A 27,200-nucleotide genomic window follows, 5' to 3' on the forward strand; every position below is an offset into this window, starting at 1 on the left:
ATCTGACCTAGGAATGATCTAAAGGCAATGAGAGATACAAGAGTGTAGTGTGGTATGATATAACATAAGTCTTTTTTTAGACAGAGCACCTAGATGCTAGACATGATGAATATGATTCATTAAAAGACTCAAACTTTCAGTGCTACTACAATGATACACATTTATTGTCACACATACAACATACAAAATGTCACATAAAAAAAATACATTTGTAAACGTTAAGAAGAGCTTTGGTACCATAGCTTGTGATACAGTGATATTGTGCATATTTAAATCTGTACAGAAAAAGTGTTGTTATAAATGGTGGACTAATTGTTAATACTATAGTACTGACGTACTGAGTACGGTTGAAATATTGTTTGAGTGAACGTAATACAATGCAGCAGAAGACTAAAAGCATCATTTGTACATGTACACATAAGGCTTGATCTAGGTTTCTTGAGTACATTAGCCCTTCATATCAACAAGCAACAATAGCTGCAACACAAAAATCTGTCAGTCGGTCTACACAAAGGCACCCCTAGGCAGTGATACGCTGGATTTAGTATTTTCACTTGAAAGAGTCACCTATCATCCCAGAAACTCAGTTACTGTAACAGCCACATGTTTAAGTCAAAAGATTATTCCCAGTTTAACTTAAATCCTTATTTTAGAGTATATTTATATCTTCATTATGAATATCCACATTTTTCTAAATAAAGTGCAAATCTGGCACAGAACTATGAATTAAACCTATACAAAACAAGTATTCAAAGTTCATAAATGACATCTACATTTCACATGATTCTCACAAAAAAATGGAAACGTCTGACACTATGGTATATGTGAGTAAAAAAAGAAAGTGTTGTGTCATAGTAAAACAGTGCATGTAGAATTGGTCTGACGTTTACTAAAATAATGTAATACAGTGATTACAGCTGTTGGTTGTACTTCGGAAAAGATGCAACGTACAGGTAATTACTCACTTTCCATGGCTGATCGTGGTTTAGGACATAATAATAATTTCCACTAAGATGGGAATTACATATTGTTCTTGTTTGGACAGTATTTCGTGTATACTTGTGTATGGTTTGTTTATATTGTTATGTTTATCACTGTATGTTATTAAAACTAATTTAATAGTTTTAAAAAGCAAAACATCTCCACTGGATGCGAACAATAAAGGGAGAGGGGGGTAAAATAATAAGAGTCTCTGGCTACAATAGAAAATACAATGAGCTGATTCTCTAAGAGTTTGTAGAGAGTACCTATTTATACTATGACCAGCTTCCAAGAGATGACTCAATGGTAACGTCATACACGTCATTTGTAACCATTTTAGTTTCAGAGGTACTAAGTTCAATAGAAAACTTAAAAGAAAGGCAAAGTATTTCGAGTGCTTAGTAGAAATACAGAGATCGCCCTCTCAGTCTCAATTCTGCTACATTCTAGTTTAATCACGTTCCCTTTGTCAGACAGGTTTAAAAAGATAATTCCCAGTATGCTAATGTTTTCTCAGGGTTCCTACACATGGCTACAAGAAGCTGTCTTCTACCTCGGGCATCCCGGCGGAGCCCAGCAGAGCATCTCTCTCGCTGGTCTCCTCTAACCTGTCCTCTTCTGGGAGCGTGTCAGCAGTGTCCTGCGACATTGAGTCGGTCTCCTCCTCCAGAGCCAGAGAGCTAAGGACAGGAAGACAAAACACAAATTCACATTACACACTCAGTCACGTATGAGTCATATAAAGTCACACGCATTGTCTGTTTGTCTTGCTGACCCTGACTTTTTCCCTTGTTCTCTATCTTCCTTCCAGCAACCCACAAGTCACATTTCAACTCAAAAATGAGCTCAACCGTTTTGAGAACATTGCGATGCTTTGTACTACAGCATTTTCAAGAGTTAAAAAAAGTATCGCCAATGCAGCTCTTTGTATAGAGAAATGTTTAGTACTCCCTGTGTCCCTGTGTGTGTGTATGACTCTCACACATGCAGCATTGCTGCCAAATTGATTGATGTTGTTTTTTTTATAAATATGATACAAGAGACAGAGCTTTGTATTATCAGTTGACCTAATTAAAGTTATAACTAAAACTACATTTGCATAAACTTTGAAAGGCCATAAAATAGGGCTGCATCGAAAATATTTTGATTGTTGCTAAAAAAAGAAAAGTACTTGTTATATCTCTAGCTATGTCTGATTTAGTGAATGTTTTCTTTTCCTTTTTTTCTTTGAGATCAAGGGGGGCAAAGACGTCAAACCACATTGTTAAAGGTACAATCTATAATCCAAATGTAAGCAAAAGAACCGCCCCACTGCCAAAGTTCAACACACAGGGTTGGAGTCTGCTAACACTCCCAAACGTATAACTTCTTTGAATACACAGATTAATAAACAACTAAATCCAAGTTAATTATACATTGTGAAAAAAGGACTATCTGGATTGCTTACTGTCAAATATTGACATGGCCGTTGAAGCCAACTTTGCCTGCCTGCATGTTTATATCTGCCTCCATAATAAAGCTATTGTCTCAGCTCAACATCTGGATGAGTGGGTGTGTGGTGAAAAAAGCTGCTCTTGTTAAGTAAATACAGCCTCATCTTTCTCGCAACACCAGCATTTAGCACACATTGTTGCCTCTTTTTTCAGCGGCTCTGTACCTTGCAGGGCTTTCCGATGGCTTATGGGTGAAAACGTCCTCCGGCTTGGGGTCTGGGATGGGAATGATGTATTCATTGTATGAAGTTAGGACTTCCTGTGTGTCTGCCTCTTGTCTGAACTCCGCGGGGCTCGGGCTCTGGCTGTAGGGGTCCGGGGGCATGTAGAAGGGGGATGGGGAGCCAAATGCTGGGTTGGTGATCGGAAAGGGTGAGGAGAGTCTGGGTTTGGTGCGGGCAACTGCCGGGTGGTCACTCTTCAGGAAGTTGTCGTTGACTTGGCTGTATTGCTGTTGCCAGGGGACAATAATTTGATCATTTCAGCAATGACAATTCAATTATTCAATAGTTTGTGGGCTTGAGGTTGCAGAGTGTAAATATGAGACGTTGAGCGCCAAAGGTTTTACATCGCAGCTGACAAAACTTACTTTAAGAATCAGAGAGTAATCAAACCGTGGACAGTGCATGTACTATGTGTACTGTAGACTAGTTGCCCTGTGAGTTTTTGTTCTTTCCTCCAACGAGCCACTAGAGGGCAGATAGCCCGACTGTGAGCGAATGAGTGAGTGACTGAGTAGATGGATCAACTGGTAGATATTGTCACCCAAATATACAACAAATATGTGACATAGAGTTATAGGTCTAAGGTCACAGTTCAGAAGCTCTGGATGAAGCAATAATATATAAAGAAAGTACCTTTTTATAGCTGTCTGTCAACATATTCCCCACACTGTGGACCAGAAACGAGAAATCAGGCCTTTTCTCAAACCTCTCGTCCCAACACTTCTTCATGATGTCGTAACTGCAACATAAACAGCATACAATTACTTGTTATTCTACATTTTCATGTCTGAGTTACTGCAGAGGTAACATTAGTTTCAAGGTTAGAATGAGACTAACACTTCATCAGAGGCGTGGGTGGGTTTAGCCATTCGGTAGCCTCTCTTCAAAGCGCTGTAGAACAACTCATTCATGGGCAAATCAGGGTAGGGGGTTCCTCCTGCAAAAAGCATTTCAAATCAGAAGTCATGCACAGGCTAAAAATATACACATGACCTACATGTAAACTGTAATTGCAAACCATAAATCAGAAATCAAGCACAATTATTTTCTGAGAAGAACATTACTTTGTTATTCTAACCATGATCTGTTAAACAAAAAAAATGGATCTGAAAAGTCAGATCCATTGAAAGTCAGACACAGATGGGAATGCGCACATAATGGCTTGATTGTGAGTTTTGTTTTGCACCACCTTAAGCTTAACCTGCACATGCCATAAACTGTCACTTTTGTTGTCATGGTAGTTTGTAAAAGACGTGGGAAGCGGGTTGAAAAAAAGAAAACTCACAACGAACCCTCAACAAGGAAATGCTGCTTTCAAAGCTCAGCTGTGCCTTAGAATGTGCTTTGCATATACATATTTGTTGTCCCTTTAGACACCTTAAAACATATTTTCATAATTTACCAGAAACATTAAGGACGAGTCTGGGAATTTTTGTTTGACTCCAAGAATTAACGAGGAGTCAAGCAGGCAAAAACAATTACAATGTGACCTATATAAGCAACTGAAAAAGATTTATCCCTCATATGTGTAAACCAGTTCTAAATTGCATTTTGGTTAATGGCTTTATTGTGTGTTAAGTTGAATAAAAATTCTGTGTTTGGACTAACCCAATGTAAAAATCTCCCATAGAAGAATGCCGTATGACCACACATCGCTCAGGGTGGTGTACAAATTATGGAAAATACTTTCTGGTGCCATCCACTTCAGGGGCAGGAAAGTCTAAATGAAATAAAATAGACATAAGACAATCAAACAGGTTAAAATACTTAGAAGTTGCTTTTGGTGAAAGCAACTTTCTATAAATACATTCAAACTTGATCGGAAGAAGAGCCAGGTATCATCATGTGTTTTTTGTTTTGTTTATTTATCCTTTATGATTTTGCCACATACGCTGCCTTTGGAGATGTAGTTGGAATCATGCATGATGTCTCTGGCCAGGCCAAAGTCACAGATCTTCACCAGCTTCCCCTCACAGATCAACACATTCCTGGCAGCGAGGTCCCGATGGACGCACTGTGGTGGAATAATGTTACATTAAATTAAACAGTTTTAATACGGATTAAACAAACCACATATAAAGTGTTAATCAGTGAGTTGTAAAGCTACAGGCTTTTGTTGTCTTCAGACAGAACTATGCTAGCTGTTTTCCCCCTGTTTCCATTCTTTATGCTAAGCTAAGCTAACTAGCGGCTCACCGAAGCTAAATATCTGGCATACAGTCGTGAGGGTGATATCCGTCCTATTACCATATTTCCCAAAAATATGAAACTAGCCCTTTAAATAGAGACTAATTCACAGAACCTAGAGACTTGAGTCAAGTATCACAATAAACTACATATTATGCAAAGTTATTTACAAAAGCCTACATTCTTTGAAGCAAGGAACTCCATCCCCTTCGCCACTTGGTAGCTGAAGCCCAACAGATCATCATAGGTGAGAACAGAAGAGTCACTGATGGCCAGGTCCAACCCGCCGCCACCTGAACACGATGACAAGGGGAGACAACAAGAAAAGGTAGGGGTGAGCTCATGAATGAAGACATTGTCTTGTTGTTGGGAGAACTGCGGCTGTCCTGTGACTGCATGGACGGAAATTTGTTATCTTGTCAGTGCTTTTTGATCAAAGACCGGAGAGAATGCAAACTGTATTCATTGATTTAAGAGGCTAAAACAATGCATGTGTTCATGATACATACTACGTCATGTTTACACATAAGTTCAGTTCATTCTTCCAGAGTTCCTCCATTGTGAGCAGCAGACAGATGGTCACTGTTGGCCTCACATCATACTGTACTTAAAGTGTCTCTCATCCTTCCTTGTTTCTTTTGTTTAATGTGCTGAATGCGTCATACTTATTTTCATTTACAACACTGTAAAATCAATTATTCTCAATGCTCAGCAGAGTCTACGGACATCCATTCACATACATATACACACAAATCAAACCTTGTTCCTGATAGATGTCCTGCTGGTAGGGAGACTCGTATGGAGAAGGTTGGATGTCTGCATACTTGATGCTGTCCATCTGCTCCTGCATAGGCACGTAGAAGGTGGGCTCGTCTTTACTCATGTCCATGTATCCTCCATCACTCTCACTTCCAAAGGACACGTAACTGGGGGAATACATAAAGTGGGGAAAAATGCAATGTATAAATGGACCATATTCATTCATGGTTCTAATATCACTCTTTATTTAAGGAAGATATATGTGTCTATATCTTGGTATGTGACAGCAGAAATTACATTATACAAATTATTTGTCTGTTCTTCTCACCCTTTCCTCTGGCTGAGCGGAGTGCTTCCTCCCGAGATGAGGTAGCCATCGTCTTGGTTCTTCTCAGCGTAGTACTGCAGGAGGGTGTGCTTGTTCCTGTGCAGGTAGTCCACCAGGTCGCCATAGCGACAGTACTCTGTCACCAGGTACAGAGGGCCTGATTGGTGGAAGAAGATCAATCAGATTTTGGGATTTACCAAACACTAATAAAACACTAATTTCAATATAAGGCTCATTTACTTTTCGAAAAAACCATATTAAACATTAATAAGTAAATATTAAGCCAGATGTTAGTTAAATATTTAGGAAAGCGTGTAAAATATTATTAACTACCAAATGGATAAAGAAATGAGTATGCATTTATTAAATCGCCAAGACTCATCATGCATAGGTGTGTTCATTTGCAACGGGGATCATTTGATGAGCTACTCATTTTTCTACTCTGAACAGAATTTAGACAGCAGCATTAGCACAACATGTTTATATGTGTTTATAGCTTTCCCTTCGCTACTAAACAACCTCTGAAGTCACAAGAATGTCTGAGCCCTTTGAATTGATATTGTAACTGTCTCACTTTTTTTTCTGATGCACTCAAAGTGCAAACATGAGTTTTACCCCGTACTGATGTGCACATTCCTCAAAGTTAATAGACTTTCATTTTTCTACAAAGCCAATTTTGTACAATCACATACAACATCTACACACGTAGTAACTAAAGAATAAACATCCACACCCACTACTTTGTCTAAGGTCAGAAATGAGGATTCATACTCCCCTTTATCAAATTTTTAATGACAAGTGTGTTGTATGAGTTCAGAAAATAGACATGGAGGATAAGACAAGCAACAAATGGCTTTGTTGTCTTTGCAAAGTACATCTGCCAACAAAACCACCAGGACTGTTTCCCTTTGAAGAAAATGCTCAAAGCTGATCCAAGGTTTTGTTAACACATTATAAAACAAATGACCTGACTATCGTGTGTTATGGCATTGATTTTCACGGTGATGCTCACCATTTTTGGTGCAAGCTCCAAGCAAGTTAACAATGTTGAGGTGAGGGCCCAGGTGACTCATGATCTTCAACTCTGACATCAGAGCCTGAGTCTCACTTCTCCTGGCTGTAGCTGGATGGACAGAAAAAGAGAGAACGTGAGAGAGATGTATAAAAGTAGGACAGTGTGAGGCAGGTATGAGAACTAAACATACTGAGAGCAGGACACACTGCGTGCTTGGCAAACTGCTCAGAGACTTGTTGGCTAAAATTCAAACCAGGCTGGCAACCAAACTAAAGCTCAGCAGGTTGTTGCTTTCTTTGTACTCGCAGGAATATGACGCTGCTAGTGTCACATCCTTTGACAGCTACAGTATGCAGGGGGTTCAACTGCGGACTATACATTGTTCACACAATTACGCACACGGCTTTTCAACTGTGTTTTTGCTTTGTTGGCCTTACATTTCAGCATTTTCACGGCCACTTTTATGCTGGACTGGGAATGAGTGAGACCGTAGGCAGTTGCCTCGACCACCCTGCCAAAGGCTCCTGATCCAAGAGTGCGACCTGAAACACAAAGAAAGGCTCATTCAGACAGAGTGTGAACGGCGCACATGGTAGACCTGAAAAGGAAGGAAGATCTGTTCTATAAAACATCAATGTTAACACATTTCTCTGGTAGCTGGGTCGAGCAGGTTATAAAAGATGGTCCAGATGACTTTCTTGAACAGAGGTCTAACCATGGAAGGCCTGAGTGGGCTTGGGAAGCTTTCTGTTTGTGAGGAACAGCTGACTACCAACAACACATAAGCAAAAACAAACACAAAGAGCTTTAGAAATAAAGTGGGATTAGAGCCAACAAAACAAGTTTAACAAACCTCACTTAGTATTCTGGCCTCAACTACTCCCAGACGACCCTAAGTCACCTGGTGAGAGCTACATACTCGTTTCTTTGCTCTTCTCTAGCAGACGACTGACTGAAAGTTTGTTTAGTCGGATATTAGCAAGTGATATTGAGACATTTTTAGTTAAAACTAACAACCACTACAATGAACAATCACAAAACCTAAGTAAAAGGTTACCAAGCAGTTTCTAAATAAATCAACAACAGAAAAAGGGAACAATTAAAAAAAAACAGAGAGAATCAATCATAATTCAAATTAAACATGATGTAATCAAATAAATGAACTAAAAAAAACACGATGGTCACATGAATTAACCGTATTGCATAAAGGAATAGATTCATTTAATTTCATGCATGCCAATGCAGGTTTAAAATGCAATCCCAATTGTTATTTGTTTTTTTAATATCATTACAGTTGTTTGTGACTGCAGCTTTTTATTTATTTGTAATGTCATTAATTTGAAGTATTAATTAAGTGTTATTCATCAGTGTTTTTACAATGTTATTAATCGTTTTAATTATAGTATACACACATTTTGCACTGACTTTATGTCCAGTATTTGAAATGTAGATGTTTGCACAACTACATTTTGTACAAACCTGCCTTTATTTTGTATTAAATGTTACATGCATAAAGTGGCGGCACATCCAAGTCAAGGCAAGTTCATTTGTACAGCCTATTATGTCACATAAAGTGTCTCAATGGGCTTCACATCAGCATCATCAGTTTTCTGACCAACCCCACCTCTCCGCACTGTCATCCACCCCCGAGGACTCACCCAGCACCAGGTTGTCTCGCTGCATTTCCCAGGCCAGGTCATAGGGCAGGTGGATCGGGTCCACATAGATGTACTCATGACCGTCCTGGCTCACAGACTCTATCACCTTCCATCGGATCTCATATCGAGGTTTCTGAGAACACACACAAACACACACAAACACGTGAGTTCAAAACTGAAAGAGCAAAACAAAAGGCTTCTTTTGTACATTTCAATTCACTATACTTTTTATTTGCATATGACAAAACAAATGATGGTTGAGTTTGTCACTTAGTTTCTCACCTTCCTCCATACAGCAATGAGGATGATGATAGATATGATAATGATGACCACCAAGGCTAAAACAGCAGCCAATACTGCCACCTGGGAGTACAGGGCTGCAACAGGCAATAGGACACAGAGCATTAGATGGAGAAAAGGTTGGAAACTCGAATGGAGAACATTTACAGAGGTTGTCTCAAATTCTCAACAGACATTAGACTTACCTGAAAAAAACATGTTGGCAATGATTTTTACAAAGGAAGTTATAGTTGACTGATATTTAGAGCATAAGCACAAATACACATTACTTATACTGTTTAGCAAAACCTTGTACTGTGTATTGTTTAGTTTTACTCAATGTGATGGAATGTTATAATGATCTAAAAGTAAAGTGCATACTCCACATGTATACTGTTAAAATGAATTATGAAATACAATTAAAAACATATTCTCCAATACTAAAAAAAAACAGTGAAATTAAGACATTCTTCTCATGACACCTACTGCTGGACACCAGTTTGACGTCTCTTCTGTCAAGGAGTCCTGCTTGGTTGCTGGTCTCACAGCGCAATGTGACCTGCTGGGGCTTGTGAAAGGTCACCTGGCTCATCACCTGGCTGGTTTTACGAATCTCGCTGTAGCTGACATTGGTGCGGATGCTCAGCACCTCTGGCTCTAGTGTCAGCGGCTGCCACGCCGCTGTCTGGTTGCTACACCTGCAGCAGCACATGAGATCAGCGGACAGAGTCAAAAGAAGTCAGAGCAGGGCGCACAGAATTTGAAAGTCAAATGAATGTCTGTGTATGGTCTGTTCCCTGGTGTTTGTTATGTGACAGATCATTGATGAATGGGTGTCTTACTTGTGCATGCTGTCACAGCTGTACCACTGGATGGTTGGGGCTGGGACCCCCTCAGCTACACAGGTCACCAAGTGTCTCTTCCCAGGGAGGTGGTGGTCAGTCAAGTCTTTAATCTGAGAAGGAACTGCACACAGGGGGAGCAGTGGCCATTAATCACTACTGACATGGTTAAAGTCCGTCCCCGATTTGTCTGATGCACTTTCAAATGGTCTATCCTCCAAGACAAGTACTGTGGTCTAAGAACTAAAAATGTACAAAAGCACCCAGTATGCTGTGATAATAACTTAAACAGCCTCTCACCTTGGACTTCCAAGTCAAAGGTTACTTCCTTTGTGTCATCTCCGTTAGTGACGAGGACAGTGTAGAGACCCTTCTGCTCCGTCCTCACCCTCACCAAGGTGAGAGTAGTGACATAACTGAGGTAGAAGAAAAGGTGAGGACAATATGTGTAAGCAGCCAAATATTTGTCGAGAAGAGGAATGTGAATTAAGCAATGAATATATTGAGATGATTTGCCAAAGATTTGATTGAATCTACTTTTACATGCAACAGACAAAGATTTCCCTGAACAAAATGAATCATGCTCTCTCTCTCTTTCTCTCTCTCTCAATGTATGAAGTGAAGTACCATTCAAACTTATTGTATTTCCTCTGCTTCTGGGTGTGCAAACTATTTTTAGATTTTTTTTCCAGGGGTGCATTTAAGGAAAGAAACACTAAGGAAAATGTTGTTATATACTATTCTAGGTTGTAATTTCCGTGTGTAAATCCATTAAAGTTTACTAGAATAAATATGGTCAAATCTTTTTTTTATTGGAGGTGAAGAGCTTGGTTGTGTTAGTTAACAGAGGAGTTGTTTCTCCATTTGTAAATTGAGCATGCGTATGGTATTTCACTTTGTCTTTTTGATTCTGAATGTGTGTTGGCAAAAATGTGAAAACATAATCCTGCAATTACAACATAGTTTGGCATTTTACTGGAAGACATTTGTAAGTTGTGACAAGTATCTTGGGTTCATGGTTCCCGAGTGATGAATGACAGAGTCCTGCCCTCTAGAGAGTATTGTGTTTCCCTCTACGGAGGCCTTATCAGGTGATGACTGACAAGAGCTGGACGCCTCCGGAGGCTGTCACCCTAACAGAGGTCTGGTGCTAATTATTTAAAGTAACTTGTATGAGGTTTTGATTGTTTTATCGTATGTAGGGAAATTTGTTTGGTGGGATGAGTCACCTGATCTCATGCTCTTGTCTGGTTGTGATGGTTTTGTCTCCTTTGATGGCGGCGCCATCTTTTCTCCAGTGGACCTTAGGGGGGGGGTAGGCTTCAATCTCCACTCTCAGCTCCACGTTCTCTTGCAGCTTGGCTGAAATATTTTGTTGCTGATCAGGCTTCACCTCCACAAAGCCTTGCTCTAAGAAAAGAAAAGAATATCCTCAGCAAAATAATGCAAATGTCATACACTTCATCTTCTTATAATAGCTGTAATAGCTTATATACAGTATATATATATATATATATATATATATATATATATATATATATAGTAGTCATGTTATCTACTGTTAGTATCATAAATGTTATATTATTATAGTCATATAATTGAGTATATTCAAGTTACTTCACTGAGCAGCAGGCGGGACAGTGCTGTACTGCTGCTGTTGCTCACCTTCTGTGGCCAGACACAATCTATCTTTTCCACTGAGATGTCCAGAGCGCACTACTGAACCATCCTAGTCTCCATGGAGCATGGCGGTTTGAGTTATTCAAGGATTTCATAAACATAACACACCTCGCTGCAGATAGAATAAGCATTCATAGAGCCAGACATTCAGTGACTGAAGGAGGAAGAGAAGCTCTGTGTGCTTTAACTGGCCCTCAAGCTGCTGCTCGCGAGATCACATATTTTGCTTAGATGCTGGACTTTATGTAATTTTTTATTAGTGCAATGACATTACAAAAACTCAGAAAAATTGGTGCAATATAATATCACGAGAAGACATAGGACAATTAGTTGATAAAACAGGACTTAGACAAGTACAGTACAATGATTTAAAGTGCTCTGGGATTTTTCAGTTTTCTAGTGTTGTGACATGACATGCAAGGGGAGGTTTGTTTGTAATGATGATGGCTAATAAGTCATGACAAAGAAAAGAGGTAAAAGTAAGGAAGGATAATAAGTAATGATAGCAATATAGTAATGAGAATGGATGATTTGGGGGATTTTTAACGTGTAGGGTTTTAAATTGACCATATAAGGCCCCTGGCCTGCAAGCTGGGGGACCAACTATATGTCAAAGGTTGACGTCAAAAGTTACAGACAATTTGTTTGTGTACTTGGACTTTATTCCCAAAAGTCTAAATTTATATTTCGCTGCTTGTTTTAAGCTCTATTTTTCAAGGTATCACTCAGGGCATCCACACCGTATGAGCAGTTTATTTCACACTTTGAACAGAAATAAATAAAAGCCATTTTCATTTCCTTTAAAAGAAGCACCTCTTTCACCTTGACTTGTAAAGGTTTACATAATAAGCAGTCTTCTCTCCGTTAGCGAAACACAATAATAATCTGTCTAGCATCAGTTTGTTTTAGTTTTGTGTGTGTTAGATGTGTGTGTGTGTGTGTGTGTGTGTGTGTGGGTTAGTCTAACCGAGCACGGTGATGTTGATGCTGGCCATGGCAGCCTGGTCTTGGACAGGCTCATGGACATTGCAGACGTAGTTTCCGCTGTGGGCCACTGTGGTTTGAGGAAAGATCAGGCAGGAGCGCATTTTCATGTTGGACAGGATGTCTGTTAGCGGCTCAACCTCTACATCCTTGAAGAGAGAGGAAAATGTGAGAGGGATGTGACATTTCATAATCATGTTAAATATGATCCAAATATTTATTTACATTATGTTCAGTGACAATCAGAAACAAGTCTGAAGCTTAAACTTCATCATGATCCAAAAATAAAATCAACCCAAAAGAGGCGATTAATTTATACTCTTTATTAGGCTACAATACCAACTCCACATTTTGTCAGTAGAAGTTCACAGGGGGATAAAAACTGAGGTGTGTCTCTACATCTTGATGTGATTTGGCCTCGGCCATGAGGTCTGAGAGTGATCCCGAAGGGAAAGCTGAACAAAAGCGCTTGTTCTGCTCCACTCCTACTCACCTTTCTATTGGGGATATCCCAGGAAAAAAACACAAGCATAACTCCGTGCACTGTGCAGTTTACTGTCAGCGGCTCGCCCTGCTTCAGGACGGTCTTTGATGCATTGATGTAGGCGTCGATGGCCTCTGGGACTGGGACGGGAAGAGAGAGGGGGGGTGATGATTTATCAAAACAATATGCAGAAAAAGTCTCCTTCACTACTAATCATTCACAAAAACAAATAAAAATAAATTTAACCTTGAAATTAACATAGTTGACTCATCGGTGTCAGTCAGAGCTGAACTTTGTAGCTCTAACAAACAACACTTTACAGCTCCACAAAATTAAAAATTCAAATGTCTCCACACAGTTTGTGCAGCATTTTTTAAAGTGTTAGCTAGACAAATCATTCCATTCTGAGATCAGAAGGTCAGTATTTAAATCATTATCTACTAAAAAGAACTTAAAAGAACACCCACCGTAGCAAGTCTTCCAGCAGGAAGATGTAAGGTGACCAAAGCATACGTATGTGATAATATGAGAATGAATTATACTTTTGGACTGACAAGTGCAATACTTTGGCTACGAAACTTGTAGATTTTGCTGCATAAGCAGTTTGAAGAAAAGTAATGAACGTTTTATGGGTATTTTTATAGCGCTTTAAAAGATAGACTCATTAACTTTAATAGTTTGGGTGTAGGCTGAGATTGAATTAAAATTGGCCAACTCTGTGTGTGTGCATTTCTGATTTATCTGAAGTTTCCGCACATGGGAGGGTAGGGGGTTTAATAATGACTACATTTCTATTTTGGGAAAAATTGTTTCTCTCACCAAACTCTTAAATCTGAACACCTACCAACAATGCTGAAGACGTTGAAGGCCTGAGACTCTTTCACCTCATTGTTCAGTTCTCCCCGGCACACATAGGCCCTGTCCTCCAGCCGTGCCTTGTACCCCTCACTTGGAACATAAAGTCCCGTGATGGGCAGATCAGTGTCCCTCTCATACAGGGTGACAGTGATGTTGGGGTTGGTGACCACACAGGGGACGGTGCTCCACTCGCTGGTCTTTGTTACCATGCCGTGGGCGCTCACCACGAACCACACATCAGGGTCTGTGAGCAGAAACTTGTGTTATTATCTTGTGTTATTAATTGTGAATCAAACAACTCTTTATATCATCTTTAAAGTATCTTGTTTTACAGTTAGTTTTCATGACATCAGCATTTTTTGCAAACAGAAAATTATATTAGGTCTCAATTGAACTGTGACTTTAACAAAGAGAAAGCAGAATGTTTTTCATATGATTTGTATTTATATATCTTTTTTCCAAAGATCTGATCTCACCTCACTATTCACTTATTTTTGCAGCTGTGCATTGCATTGTCAGATAATTATGTGCGTCAACAGCACACTCAATCACTATGTTTCCAGCTGTTTTTTTTAGCATGCACAGTGACCCTTTATTTTGTCACTTTACCAATGTGAACATTTTATTTTATGAATGAGAAACTGTAATGTTCCAGTCAGTCTAAATGTCTCTTTGATGTCTGGCAGCATTTAGCTATATGACTCTACATTTGTAAAATGACAAGCCAGGACTTACCTGGGACAAAAACAGCCACCTCCTTAGTTTCTCCAGTGTGTTGATCAACGCACTGATACACCCCTGTGTGCTTCCAGCTCACGTTCAACAAGGTCAAAACACTGGATGTGATGCTGCTTTGCACAATTTGGTAGCTTTGACCACCATGTTGAACTTCCAGTTGGAAGTAGGGCACATCGTCCCTCTTGAACTCCCACGTCGTGTCCTCTGAGCCGGAGCAGGTGAGGATGAGCGAGGAGCCCTCAGCCAGGACCAGCTCTTTGACATCGGGTGTGATCTCCAGACAGCAGAGCTCATTGCAGAAATACAGAAGAGCTGCAGTTGGCATAGTGAGATAAAAGGTCAGGTTGGAGGTGCAGAGAGGCAGCAGCATGAGGTCAAAGGTTAAATCAACACTACATGACAGATCCTGTTCTATCTCTAAATGATGAAAGATAGGAGTTGTCTGGAGTGGCTATGCGGGAGGATAATGATGCCTCATCAGTGACAAATGCATTTTAAATGGCAGAGGTCAGTTTGAACGAATCAGTTGTCTTTTACATCAAAGTGTTATCTCACAGGCTGGACGGCTAATAAATAATCCTAAAAGATACTTTATTTTTTTCTTCTATGGGAGATTTTTAAGTGTTTACATTTCAAGCGTCCTTGACTTTATTACTGTAAATACATTTAAAAAAACTTTTGAAATGTCCTACCCCCTTATTAAGCACAACATTGTCATAACTGCAAGTCCAGCAATGTATGTAAGTTATGATGCCTTCAGTCATATAAAGTTTCATTTGGATATGTTGTAAAAAGAAAGAAAAGGTAAAATACTACACCTAAGCTTGGCATTATGCTCTTTGCTTCCCTGCCAAGGAACCTGTGGTCCTGTTACAGATTTTCATTTTTTGTTGAGTTCTCACCTGTAACTATGACCGTTAGATGGAACGTGGATGCCGTCACCCTCCTCATGGTGGAAGCCTTCAATGCCTTTTGTTCTGCTGGACCAAAAAGAAAAGAAAACAAATGCTGATTAAAGTTCATGTACCCTTTTTGGAACTAGTGTGCCTCGGAAATTGTCGAGGTCAAAAAAGAAATACGGATCCTTCTGTCCACAAAATAATCAATAAAATGAAGTGGAAATGAAACAGAAACAGCATGAAAAGCTAGTTTGCTTTCACTCTAAGTGAGACTCAACACAACCACAGTCAACATCTCATACGGCTTTATTTCATGATGAACTGATTCCTGCCCTCATTATCTCCTGCAGGTCCGGTTAAATCAGAGTTTAGAAAAAATATTACATTGCACGTTAGAACATTCCGCTTCCAATTGAAGATAATGTGCTGCTCATACTAAAGGAAACAAAATGTAAAGTATTCAGTGTGTCAAGCTGCTTCCCTTAATGTTTTTCTGGATGGCACACAGAGTCTGAGGTGCAGATGCAGCTCACTCTGGAGGTATTTGATGCCTCGCTGCACCAGGACAGAGCGACAATGTCTGGCTCTTTTTGTTCCTGGTTCACCAACATTCTGCCCACTAACAAACGGGTCACTGTGTGCAGCTTTGCAACACGCTCACTGGCAACAATGCTGCGTCCAAGCTATTCTAAAGCCGTGGTGAGCCATTAATTGGTTTTGGTGTAAACAAAAGTGAAAATGAGGGCACTCACATAGGCTGCTGACACAGGAGTCCATGAAGGGTTTTAAGAGTTTGCTTTGGTTTTGATATACAAATGATGTTTCATGTTGCACACCAATGTGATATAACATCAACATTATTTAAGAGCAACTGTGTAAAGGTCAAAGGTGACCAATTTGTGGTGTGTCATCCACACTAAACAGAACCACTGTTAGCCACTGCAAAGTAAGAAGGCAGAAGGACAGATTGAGGAGGGGAGGGCGGGTTTGTTATTATGTTTGGGATGGGGACTAAGCCTTGCAGCACACAGATGTCTGGAAACAGTTAAGGATGGATCACAGGCCTGTACGCAAGAGGGTGGGAAAGAGAGAGAGGGCGGAAGAGCGATGCTTGGGAAGAGCGAGGGTGGAGGAGGAAGTGAGGGAGGTAATGGGGGCAGTGGAAAAATTGTGAAATGTGTCTTGAGAAATCTTACCCAATTTAACTCTTTTACTCTATAATGCAATCCAATTTTACAATCTCTACTTTAAGAAATTGGACTTTCGTTACGAATTATGTAATAGAACACGTTTTATATTTTACCATCTCATCAGATTAGTTTTCATTTGTCAATTGAACACCACCTTTAAGACTGTACCCATAAACATGTATCAACGTTACATATTTTTTTCAATGGCTTTAAAACTATTAAAAGACTAAAAAGAGATGAAAGCTCACTTTGGTAGAGGTTGTGAATTAAAAGAAGTTCTATGACTAACCAAAAGCCAGTTACTCAAACCAGAGATACAAGTTGTCTCTACAGATGAACTGCCTTTGGCACTTCCGCTCCCAAAACAAAAACTTGAGGTGCTCCAAAAACATGACCGGTCCATTTCCTCCCCGGCCTCCTGCTTCCAATGAAAAAGGGTGAAGGAGGGAGAGAGGGAGAGACTTTTTTTTTCTTTTCTTGTTTCACACACATGCACACATACACACATGCTGCATGTAAAGCAGGCACTCTGGCACAGGCACACGCTGTATAACACTTCAACTCCACTCCATTTTTTTCACCATCTTCACAACCCCCCCCCACACACACACACACATACAAACAAACACACACACACACACACACACACACACACAAACACACTTCTCTCATTCCCATTTTTGTCACTGGTGTCTGTGTACAGTTCATGTTCCCACAGTATTCCTCTGGAACTTTCCCAGGACCGCTGATACACTTGGGACACTGCTGGTGATGACGGCGGGAGCAGAGGGGGTCACCTTATCCCCCGGGGCCCTAACAGCCAGCAACAAGGGGCTGTCCACTGAGGAAGCCGTACATCAGCGCTTACCAAAACCAGTAACCTCAGTGTCTATGATGATGACTTTGAGCGACAACAGCCAAACGCGGTGAAGCCAAAGGCATGTGTCGCTTGGCAGCATGAGGACTGACAAATCTTAATGTGACTGGCTGCTGATCATATTTCTGCTAAAACAAGTCAAAGTGCTGCATTAGGGCTACAGCAGGATATGAATTTACATCTGGGATGACACAGCAGAAAACTGAACATGAATCTGTGTACTTAAATCTTATTTTAGGGGTCTTTGAAAAAGGAAGGAAAAATGTGTTTGGCTACTGCAACAAGATGAGGTTTTATGTTGACCGATAGCCAGGGGGGACTGAACAGAGACGGAATCTAAACCTCAAGATAGGATGTGCTGACTGGGATCAGAGAGCCAAAAGGGAGCGCTTATAGCAAGATTTATCCAAGATTCAAGAACGCGCAACACTAACGTCCACGTTGTGGTGATGTTGAAGTGGGGGTGAGGGGATACGTATTTAAACATAGCTGTTTTTGTTCTTATCTCTGTCATGGCCAGGCCTTTGTGCAAGAAAGGGAATATACACAAATGTTAAAAAAGGGCCAGGACACTAGTAAATTTGCAAAGAAGGTTTGGCAGCATTATAGTGACTTTGTTTTTTTCATTTGGTAGCACCACTAAAACAAAAGGTAACTCTTTGTTTTGAACCATAGAGACAACAGTGTGGTGTTTGAGGTTTTACAATTCGCAGTAAGAAACATCCACGATATCCATAGGTTAAGTCAAGTCAAGTGGCTCTCAAACTGAAGACCTTGTGGTGGGTCTTTTTCATAACACAGATGTTTATTGTTGTCTCTAGAACCTTTGAAATGGAATACTCCATTCCTGAAATGATCGTGGAGGTCAAAAACAAACAGTGTTTATCTATGTGATGGTGCAGTAATCACCATGACAGATAAACTGTTATCCCACTGTATAGGTTTTCCCACAGATGCTGGGAATTTGGTGGCTGATTGACCCTTCCTGGGTTTTTTTTAAACAACGCTACTACACTCAAAGTGTCACCAGCTTATGAGGAAGAATGCTAAAATCAACCTCAGCGGGACGCACACAACCCACGCACCGCCCCACAGCAGCCTGTAATCCCACTTCTGGGATTATCTATATATACTATAGCTGCAAGTTTTATTTAAACATCTGGCAGCGATGAAGCAGTCCTCGATGAGGTGGGAACTGTTTTGTGAACCACATTTGCAGCCAACTGTTTGCTTGAGTGTCTCCCAAGGGGGGAATGGTTGCATTTAAAAAAGGGGGGGAGTGTAATCTATAACAAAAGAGAGAAAGATGTCCAAAAAGCTTGCCAAAGTGCAGCTGGCGAGCTCTGACTTCCTCTATGGGGAAATTTGGCCCTTGTGTGGGTGTAAGGCTGTGATGCATCAGTGACACAGCAGACCACCACAAACACTAACCAAATACTCATGGAGACAACAAGAGACACCACAATGAGAGGAGGACAAAATGCACATAATGAAGCTTCTACAAAGAGAAAAACTGCTTTAAATAACAAGCTGCACAGAAATATGTAAACTCCCAATCATGAATGAGGAAAAACAACAACAAAGTAAGAGAACAACCAAACAGAAAAAAAACAATCAACATGCAAAAACAGGCCAATTACACCAATGACAAAGTATGACAAACCATCCACACACCGCAAGAACACTGCAAACAGCACCAGCCGATGGAAAAGACAACAAAGGCAGCACGCAGACATACAGAATACAATTTATGAGATATACCACATCAAAGCAGAGAGGGAGACAGCAGAGGGAGCACACACACAGTCTTACATCACATATAGTGATGTTTATCCTGATCAAGTGCAAAGGGAGATGTGATCTGCCAAACAAACGTCTTCAATTAAGCAGTCACTTCTTTCCAATGCAATTAATTATAGCTCAGATAAAATGGACTATAATGAATTATGAACGATGGAAACTACATGATGGCACTGGAATAGCCACAGCGCAGAACAAACGTACGTGCTATTTAATATGGCTATAATAGGCTTATGTTTTCGTTTTTAGAAGGATGTCAGGTTTTCTTGACATATCTGTTAACAGCCGGACTTTGGGGAGCTCTGTGGGAAAAAATTGACCTCAGTGTGTCTTTGTTCAAACAAACCTCCATTTTTATCACTCGTCTTAGACAGAGCAACGCCCCCTGAGGAAAACCTTCTGGTCCCTTGGCAGAAGACCCCATGATGCACTGCTCCCACCCCAGGCGGCCTAACTGCCCTCCAACATACTGTACATTAACCAAGCTGTAATAATGACGGATGAACTGCAGTCCCGTGAGTAAAAGGCGGTTTCAGTTGGGAGAGCACACATGTCATCAACATGCTGTCAGAATATGTGAGTTACTGTAAACAGGAAGTGTTTGTAGTCTGCTTATGGTTCCTGCGTTTGTGTCATTGTAATTTGTCTTCCATACTTTTTAAGAAAAGAGGAAGACAGTTACACTTCAAGGATTGTGAGCTCTCAGACATCTTTGTTTATGTAGAAATGTCAGTGCCACAACTCTGTTTGACTTGATATTTATTGTTAAAGTACTCTCTTCCCCATCTGTTGCATGTTTAAAGCTGCAGTGGCAACAAGCAGTCAACTTAAAATGTTTTCATCTAACTGTAGTGCAAATTTGAACCGACGTTCTCGAAAATGCAAAAGAATGCTTCCATCCACTACTGTTATGCATGTAAAAGGAGTTGGCAGCATCGAATGCAAACAGTGCAAGTTCTCCAGTTGTGTGATATCAAACCATTGCAGAAGAAGACACAGCAATGAGATGACGTAATCAAAACACGGCCATGCAAACGATGGATTCATATGGGGAACGTTAAAGTCTCCTTATCAGTCCACACAGATGTTGTTGTCTCTTCAGTGACTTTCAGGTTGGATGCTTCATGTACATTGTCACGTATATGCTAATTCCTTTTCCATGATCTAAAAGAGGTTGAAAAGCTTTATAGATCTGAGGGGAGCTGGAGAGTCAGGTGATCTTTTTTCAGTGGTTTTCAGCAAACAAGCAGGCAATTGAAAAATATACATCACTACAATAGAAATGCACCACACATTTCTACACTCCAGAAAGTTGCCTGTGTCATAACAGTTTCGGCAAACGTTGAGTAACTGTTTGCAGAACATATTGAGGCTGAAAAGAGGTCTTTAGAAAGAGGTTTATTGTGATAGCCGCAGTGGCTGGCAGAAATAGTTTAGAAATAGATTTGGCTCACTTACACGGACCCCCAACAAGAAGTTACACAGTTGGACACAGGACTTTGAAAACTTCTGTATCAGCTAAAGAAACAGCTTGTATCCTGTAACGTTAGAGCTTGAAGCTGCACTAAAGCCATCTCAAGTTTGCATTATCAGATTCGGATGCATTTAAAAAATCCTTTACTCTTATTCCTGCTCAAAAATCCCCCTTTTCAGCATTTGTGACTGTGAGTGGTTCTACCTCAGCAACCACAGTGACTCCGCACTCATACTGAGGCAACACATGTTTAGGAAACCGGGGATTTTGGTCTGCTGCCTTTCAAACAGAGTTGTAAATGCTGTTTGTAGTGGCGGTGGGGGGATGCAAAGGGCTTTTACGTAAAAGTGACGGTGGTAGAATGACAGCATCAGATGTGGCTAGTGTTTGATATCAGTTTAATGGTCTAATTTTCTACTCATTACTGAACCTAAATGAGGAAACATGATTCACATATCAAAAACTAAAGCTGCTGTCATTGAAGTCACGTCCATGTTTCCCCATTTTCTTGAGCAGTAAATCTTTGACTTACTATCAGTTAGTCTGCAATTGAGTGTTTGCTTTGTCCCAGCCAATTCAAACTGCTCCTAGGGAATACAGTGATATCAGATACAAATACAGCAAAAGCAGCGTCACATTCTCCTCTGTTTCTCTTCTGAGACCTCTGCACCCTCCTTTTTTCTGCACATTGGCCATTACACCAACACTTCAGGGTATAAGCCTCTCAACCTTCCCCGTGAGAAACACATACTTCCATTCCCTCCACTCTGACATACCCACACCCCTCTAAAAGAACGAAACAGCTGAATACAATTAGGCCTGACTGGCTTTAAATTCCACTGGTTTCCCTAAACGCGTTAATGTTAAAAGGAAGGGGGGAAAGGAGGGAAAAGGGTGACAGAGTATCATCAATCTGGGTGATAATTTACTACTTGTGCAGTTTTGGTTATGCTCTTTGACATTTGCAGCCAAACAATGTTGGAATAGCTCTTCTGGTTATTGTTTTCTATGCATGAATAGTGACAAATGAAGAAATGCCAATGATAAGTATCACTGCAGCATAAAACTATAAGACAAACTGAGAAATCCAAAGTAGTCTCATTTTCCATTGTGTGGAATATTTGTATCTTGTAAAAGCAAAGGCTGTTTTCCTCCATCCCCCCGTCCCGCTGCACTTTCACCAATTCCAGCATGTTTTTGTTGGACTGAGGACAGCACAAACGCCAAAGAGAAAGAGTGGTGCTTTGAAGGAATCTGATGAAGAGCAAAACATCCTGCTGACAATCTGGATTTTTACTTGTGCAGTAAATTCAGAGAGGAGATTGTAACATATTTCTGATATTGTACCGATACAGGAGAGGAAGAAGTAGTCAAATCCTTTACTTGGGGAAAGATTGCCACAATATAAAAATAGTCTATTACAAGAAATCCAAGTTTAAAATTGTACCTAAAGCTCCTGAAAACTTGGTTTCAAGTTTTATAGGAATAGTTTGTATAGGAATTTGCTTTCTTGCTGAAAGAGAATGGAATTCTCATGTTTGATTGGTAAATATCAAGCTGGCCCTTAGCTTAGCACAAAGACTAGAAACAGGGAGAAACAGCTAGTTCTGGACTATTGGCAACATATCTTCTTACACTTTTTTAAGTGTTTTAATGAAGTTGAAATAAACTAGATATGACTAACTTAGTTAGCGTAACTGTTGGCATGTATATCTCTAAAAAAATAAATATGTAAATGACTAAATAAGCAGAACTTAGTTAAAAAACATCATTAGTTATCATTCATAAATAGTAGACCTATGGTTTGATCGTATTTGTCTGACAGTGCCCTTAGAAACATAAAGAGGCTTTAGTTTTGTAGATTTTGTCTATGACTATTACTCTGAAAAGTAACCATTGTTGTCTTGTACAGTACATGCATGTTTGAGTTAAGAATGGGCAGTATATCAATATTGTATTGGTATCGTGATAAGAGACTAGATATCGTCTTAGATTTTGGACATTGTAATATTGTGATATGGCATGAGTGTTATCTTATCCTGGTTTTAAAGACTGCATTACAGCAAAGTTATGTCATTTTCTGATCTTACCAGACTGTGCTATTATTTGCCTTTAGCCGCGTAGTCATTATATCGACATTGCTGATGATTATTTATCAAAAATGAAAGCACCAATAGGTGGTATTTGGTCAAAAATATGACGTATGATTTATTCCATATCGCCCAGCCCTAATTTGAGTTTTTTTGAGCTTCTCTGTTACAGTACATGTTGTAAAAGGACCTCTTTGCATTTTAAGGCTGATTTCTTTCTAAAGGCTGGGTATAATAACTCAAAAAGAAGCATTTCCTCGAGGAGTCCTCCTGCCGGAGTGACTGTGCTCTCTGGCTGGAGAAGAGATGCAGCTGCCTGTCAGCTCTGTGTGAGTGGGTGGGAGGGAAAGAAGGAGGGAAAGAGGGGGAGGCCAGATGGACGGGTAGTCGTACAGGATGCTGTAGTGCAGCACCACTTAGTTCTGATCATTAAAGCTGTATGATTCAAAAAGTATCTAAGTACAGCATTAAAGAAGCAGTAACCTACAGGCATGGCAAGGGCATGAAGCTCTTCCTTAGAAACAACAGCTCAGTTCAGCAGTATGAAGGATGAATTATGAATCAGCCAATAAGTGTCTGACTCAGAGAGTGAGTCAGATACTACAGACTGCTATACGTATCTAAGTATGACAATGCAATCACCAATAAATGTAGGAATAATCATGTGATAACATGTCTGAGTGCTGTAAATTACTTTTTAACCTCTATACTTCATCTACTAGATCTAAATGTTGCACTAGTTTTCAGAACATGTTTGCTGAACAGCTGTGTGTTCATCTCACGGAGGATAAATCACATGAGGACAGAATGGGATCAATGTGTTTCAAAACTTTCTGCCGAGCTCAGGCTGTCACATATTGGTATGTGAGCCAAATCAGACTCTTGGCATGTTTTCTGCATGGTCATAATGTGAAGCACATTTTCTCTGAACGACTTGCATGCCCGGAGAGCCAGGAAACAGCTGATGACGAAGGATTAGGTCTGGGCCAGGGGAGTGGAGCCGACTGGCTGCATCAAGGCCGGGGAGAAGAGCTCTGCTGCAGTACATACCAGCAGCCTGACGCACAGGGAGCGAAACCCCCACCGGTCAGAAGACAAATGAAACTTCACTATGTTTAACAAATCCATGCTATAAAGATTTGTCATTGTATCCACTGTTTTTAAGTTGGTGCTCTAAAAGGTTCAACAGGAGACATCCAGCTTATGATAAAACTATGGCACGAATGCAATACAGTCTAATACCACTGATGGTAAAAGTATGACATGAATACAATTTTTCCAACAGCTCATCTGCAACAACAGTATGAGACAACGCGTGGACCGAAATACCCTCAGACAGAGCCAGAGAAGATCAAAAACTTCAAAAGGAAACTCCTAAATGTAGAGGAGTGCAGCAGACACAAAACACAAGCCAACATTGTTTTGATTGCATCTTATGCTAATTCAGATGCCCTTATATCAGAAAGGTCATCCGTACAAAGGAGACGGATGTAGAGTTAACCAACCCAACAGGTTAATAGCAGCCGCAAATAGCAGGGAAGTGGGAATGCTTTCAGGTGCAAAACATATGGCGTATTAGAGGGAAAAGACATGCATGCAACATGTGTCTACCATGAAATAGCTCACATTGCTGTAATGTAACTCATTCTAGGTACTAAAACCTTCTCCTGTGATAAATGACAGGAGATGATTCAACCGATTGTTTATGTCTGCTTGACTCTGCGTTTCTCAGACGAGAACGAATTACAGCTTTATGAGAGATATGCATTCATAAAAAGGGTGGCCCAGGCATTGCGCTCGTAAATTCAAGCTGGTATGCGTTATCTCAAAGAGAAGATCAATCAACATTTACAATGGATGCTGGGGACAGCGATAGGTTTGATATCACAGCTATGGCTTTCCAATGAGCTTCTTCATGTAGCAACGCAAAGAAGATTGATTTTGTTAGGGCCGTTCACAGGGGAGCATGGTCTAGCAATGAGGACCGGCGGTTCACTCAGGGTGACTGAAGAGAGCTGTATAAACAAGCCCTTTAGCAGTGAAGCACATACAAACAGCTTGTGCTATAAAGCCCAGCGTGTGTGTGTGTGTGTGTGTGTGTGTGTGTGTGTGTGTGTGTGTGTGTGTGTGTGTGTGTGTGTGTGTAAGACCCTGGGATACCATGTCAAACGTATTCTCTTAGTGAGAAGATAAACATTGTTAAAGTTGCACCATGTAAAGACTGAAAAGGTGTCTATGTACAGAGATGCAATTCATCACCTTGTTGATGTTTAAACAGGTTGCCTACACTCACATTGTAATTCCTAGTGTGTACACATGCAAGTATGTGGGTGACAAATACCACCAACAGTGACACATTACCAACTAGCAACAACATCACAACAAAAACAGACGCAACTGTTAAACCCAGACTTTTTTTGTCTAACATTAGATTATTTACCAGGTCAAAGTTACATGAACCAACAGGCCAGTGTTTTAAGTGCATCGTCTCTCTGACAGACAGCTATGAAATTGAATCAGTCACAGGGGGCTTCCAGTGCAGGCTAAGTGAATTTTCACCACTTTGTACAGTTCATCTTCCTTTCTGTCAACAGCTGCCAAGCAGCCATGGCTAAAAGTAAAATCCCTGACAGTGACATAGAAGTAAGACCTCTTACCTTCAGAGTGATCCTAGAAGCACTGACAAGTCTTCCCTTTCTGTCCGGGGATGTTGCCGGTCAGCAGTCGGTCTCCTCCTTCTGAAATCAGAGGAGAGACTTCCAGCTGGTTGTGTCTCCGGGGGCTGCTGCTTCAGATGTATAGATCCCTCAGATGTTCAGAGTCTGAGGTTAATCTCTGCTGTCCCGGGAGTGCGCTGGAGGAGGTACGCTCTGAGCCAAGCTGTTTGTTAAGTCAAATCACAGCACCATGGGGTTCTCCTCTCCTCTCTCACACTCTGGACAAGTCTGCCCACCGCTCCCAAAGAGTGCTGTAACTTTAAAAAGAAGTGTTCCCAATGGAGACACACACTACACACGGCTTGCTGGACTCACATTCAGATTCACACAGAGGAGGGAGCCAGTGGTCCAGCCCTGGTAAAGCTAGAGTAAGATTGAGTTGGAGAGGGAGGAGAGGAGGGAGAGGAGGGATTTGTGAGTGGGAGTTGAGTAAAGAGCAATCGAGGGAAGTTTAAAAAAAAGTGAGTGAAGAAACAAAGAGAAAAGACAGAGGGAGAAAACTTTAAACTACAGGTTGAGTTCTGTTTGTTGTTCTTCGGTAGCAGCTCAGAGGTCCCAGGCTGGTGTGATTTGTTTATGAATGGACTGGCGAGCAACTGGAGGTAAACTGAGACAGTCTCTATTGGCAACAACAATCTGGACCACATCTAACCCTTCTATAAAACAACAAACAATAAAAAGGAAGAGAAAGAGTGAGAGACTGAGTGAGAGAGAGGTCCAAGCTGGAAAAAAAAGGTTTTGGCAGAGCTCATGGTGGCCTGCTTTAAAAACAAACATGGATGTCTCAGTTTCTCAGCTTCACTTACACAATCACACTGCAAGAATCAGGTATAAAAGAGGTTAAACACTTGGGATACTTTTGGATTAAGTGAACCCCCGTTTCTTACATGCATCTCCTCTTCTGTCATTTCTTTTTCCATTAATCCCACATAAAACAGCTCAACACCTCCCTCTGGCCCTCTGTCCCCACCTCCCATCTGTCTCTTCTCTTTCAGCCTCTCTCTTTCAGACACATGCAGACACCATGCAAATACCTCTGTTTTCTACCTTGGCTCTCTCCCCGATTTCTTCCTTTCCCAGGATATGAGTGGATGGCTTGAAATTCATAACGCAACCCAGCAGCTGACTGAGGCATTTTCTCTCTGACAAGGGGGTATGGGGCAGATGGGGGTAGACGGGAGGGGTTCTCCTTTAATTGTGAGGGTAAATATAAAAGCCCAACTAGCAGTAATTAGAGAGCCAGTGAACCCCAAGTTATTAGATAGGAGGGGAGCAACACCACACCTTAACATTAATCTATTTCTAACTATGTAATTAACACTTTCTTGCACTAAATCTGCCCCAAACCCAGGGACTTAGTCCAATGAATCTACTTTTGTACATTTTAGTGAATGTTTACAAGAAATAATAGATAATAATGGAGCAATAATACATGACATTAACATTATGCAATGCTAATGTTATCAGTTGGAGATAAGACACACACACTCTGTCTAAACATCCTGCAGCACCAATAGGACAAGGCAGACATGTTCAATGTGGCATTTTGTTATCAACTATAATGTTAGCATGTTATTACATTGGAGTGGGGAGACAGAGATCACAATGGGGTGTCTATGGCTTCATATTTGGCAGCTGTCCTT

The 27,200-nt window shown here is 40.6% G+C and overlaps 1 protein-coding gene across 2 annotated transcripts; it reads right to left on the reverse strand.

Annotated features, from left to right (window-relative positions):
• Positions 1–140: 140 nt before the first annotated feature.
• Positions 141–26,176, reverse strand: pdgfrb (platelet-derived growth factor receptor, beta polypeptide). Of its 2 annotated transcripts, none has more exons than XM_034882818.1 (23): positions 25,498–26,176; positions 15,413–15,487; positions 14,508–14,822; positions 13,759–14,016; positions 12,924–13,054; positions 12,414–12,579; positions 10,996–11,176; positions 10,067–10,182; positions 9,767–9,890; positions 9,411–9,622; positions 8,928–9,022; positions 8,646–8,778; positions 7,425–7,529; positions 6,985–7,095; positions 5,973–6,129; positions 5,645–5,811; positions 5,066–5,178; positions 4,590–4,712; positions 4,307–4,418; positions 3,536–3,635; positions 3,332–3,437; positions 2,639–2,925; positions 141–1,661 (listed from the first exon to the last, which is right to left on the reverse strand). In XM_034882818.1, the coding sequence occupies exons 2-23, from the start codon at positions 15,459–15,461 to the stop codon at positions 1,514–1,516; spliced, it is 3,309 nt and encodes a 1,102-aa protein (XP_034738709.1). In that variant the 5' UTR covers positions 15,462–15,487; positions 25,498–26,176; the 3' UTR covers positions 141–1,513. The 2 variants fall into 2 exon arrangements, with proteins under 2 accessions (XP_034738709.1, XP_034738708.1); XM_034882817.1 differs by having other exon boundaries at positions 15,413–15,490.
• Between the last annotated feature and the right edge of the window lie 1,024 nt (positions 26,177–27,200).

The sequence above is a fragment of the Etheostoma cragini genome, chromosome 10, assembly GCF_013103735.1.
Source record: "Etheostoma cragini isolate CJK2018 chromosome 10, CSU_Ecrag_1.0, whole genome shotgun sequence".
Taxonomy (NCBI): Eukaryota; Metazoa; Chordata; class Actinopteri; order Perciformes; family Percidae; genus Etheostoma; species Etheostoma cragini.

Excerpts from the sequence above, each read along its gene's own strand:
- pdgfrb (XM_034882818.1), bottom strand. The coding sequence starts at position 15,461 with ATGAGGAGGGTGACGGCATCCACGTTCCATCTAACGGTCATAGTTACA. Across the intron at positions 5,812-5,972 it reads CCGCTCAGCCAGAGGAAAGG|TTACGTGTCCTTTGGAAGTG; the intron begins GTGAGAAGAACA and ends GTATTCCCCCAG. Across the intron at positions 1,662-2,638 it reads CCATCGGAAAGCCCTGCAAG|CTCTCTGGCTCTGGAGGAGG; the intron begins GTACAGAGCCGC and ends TCCTGTCCTTAG.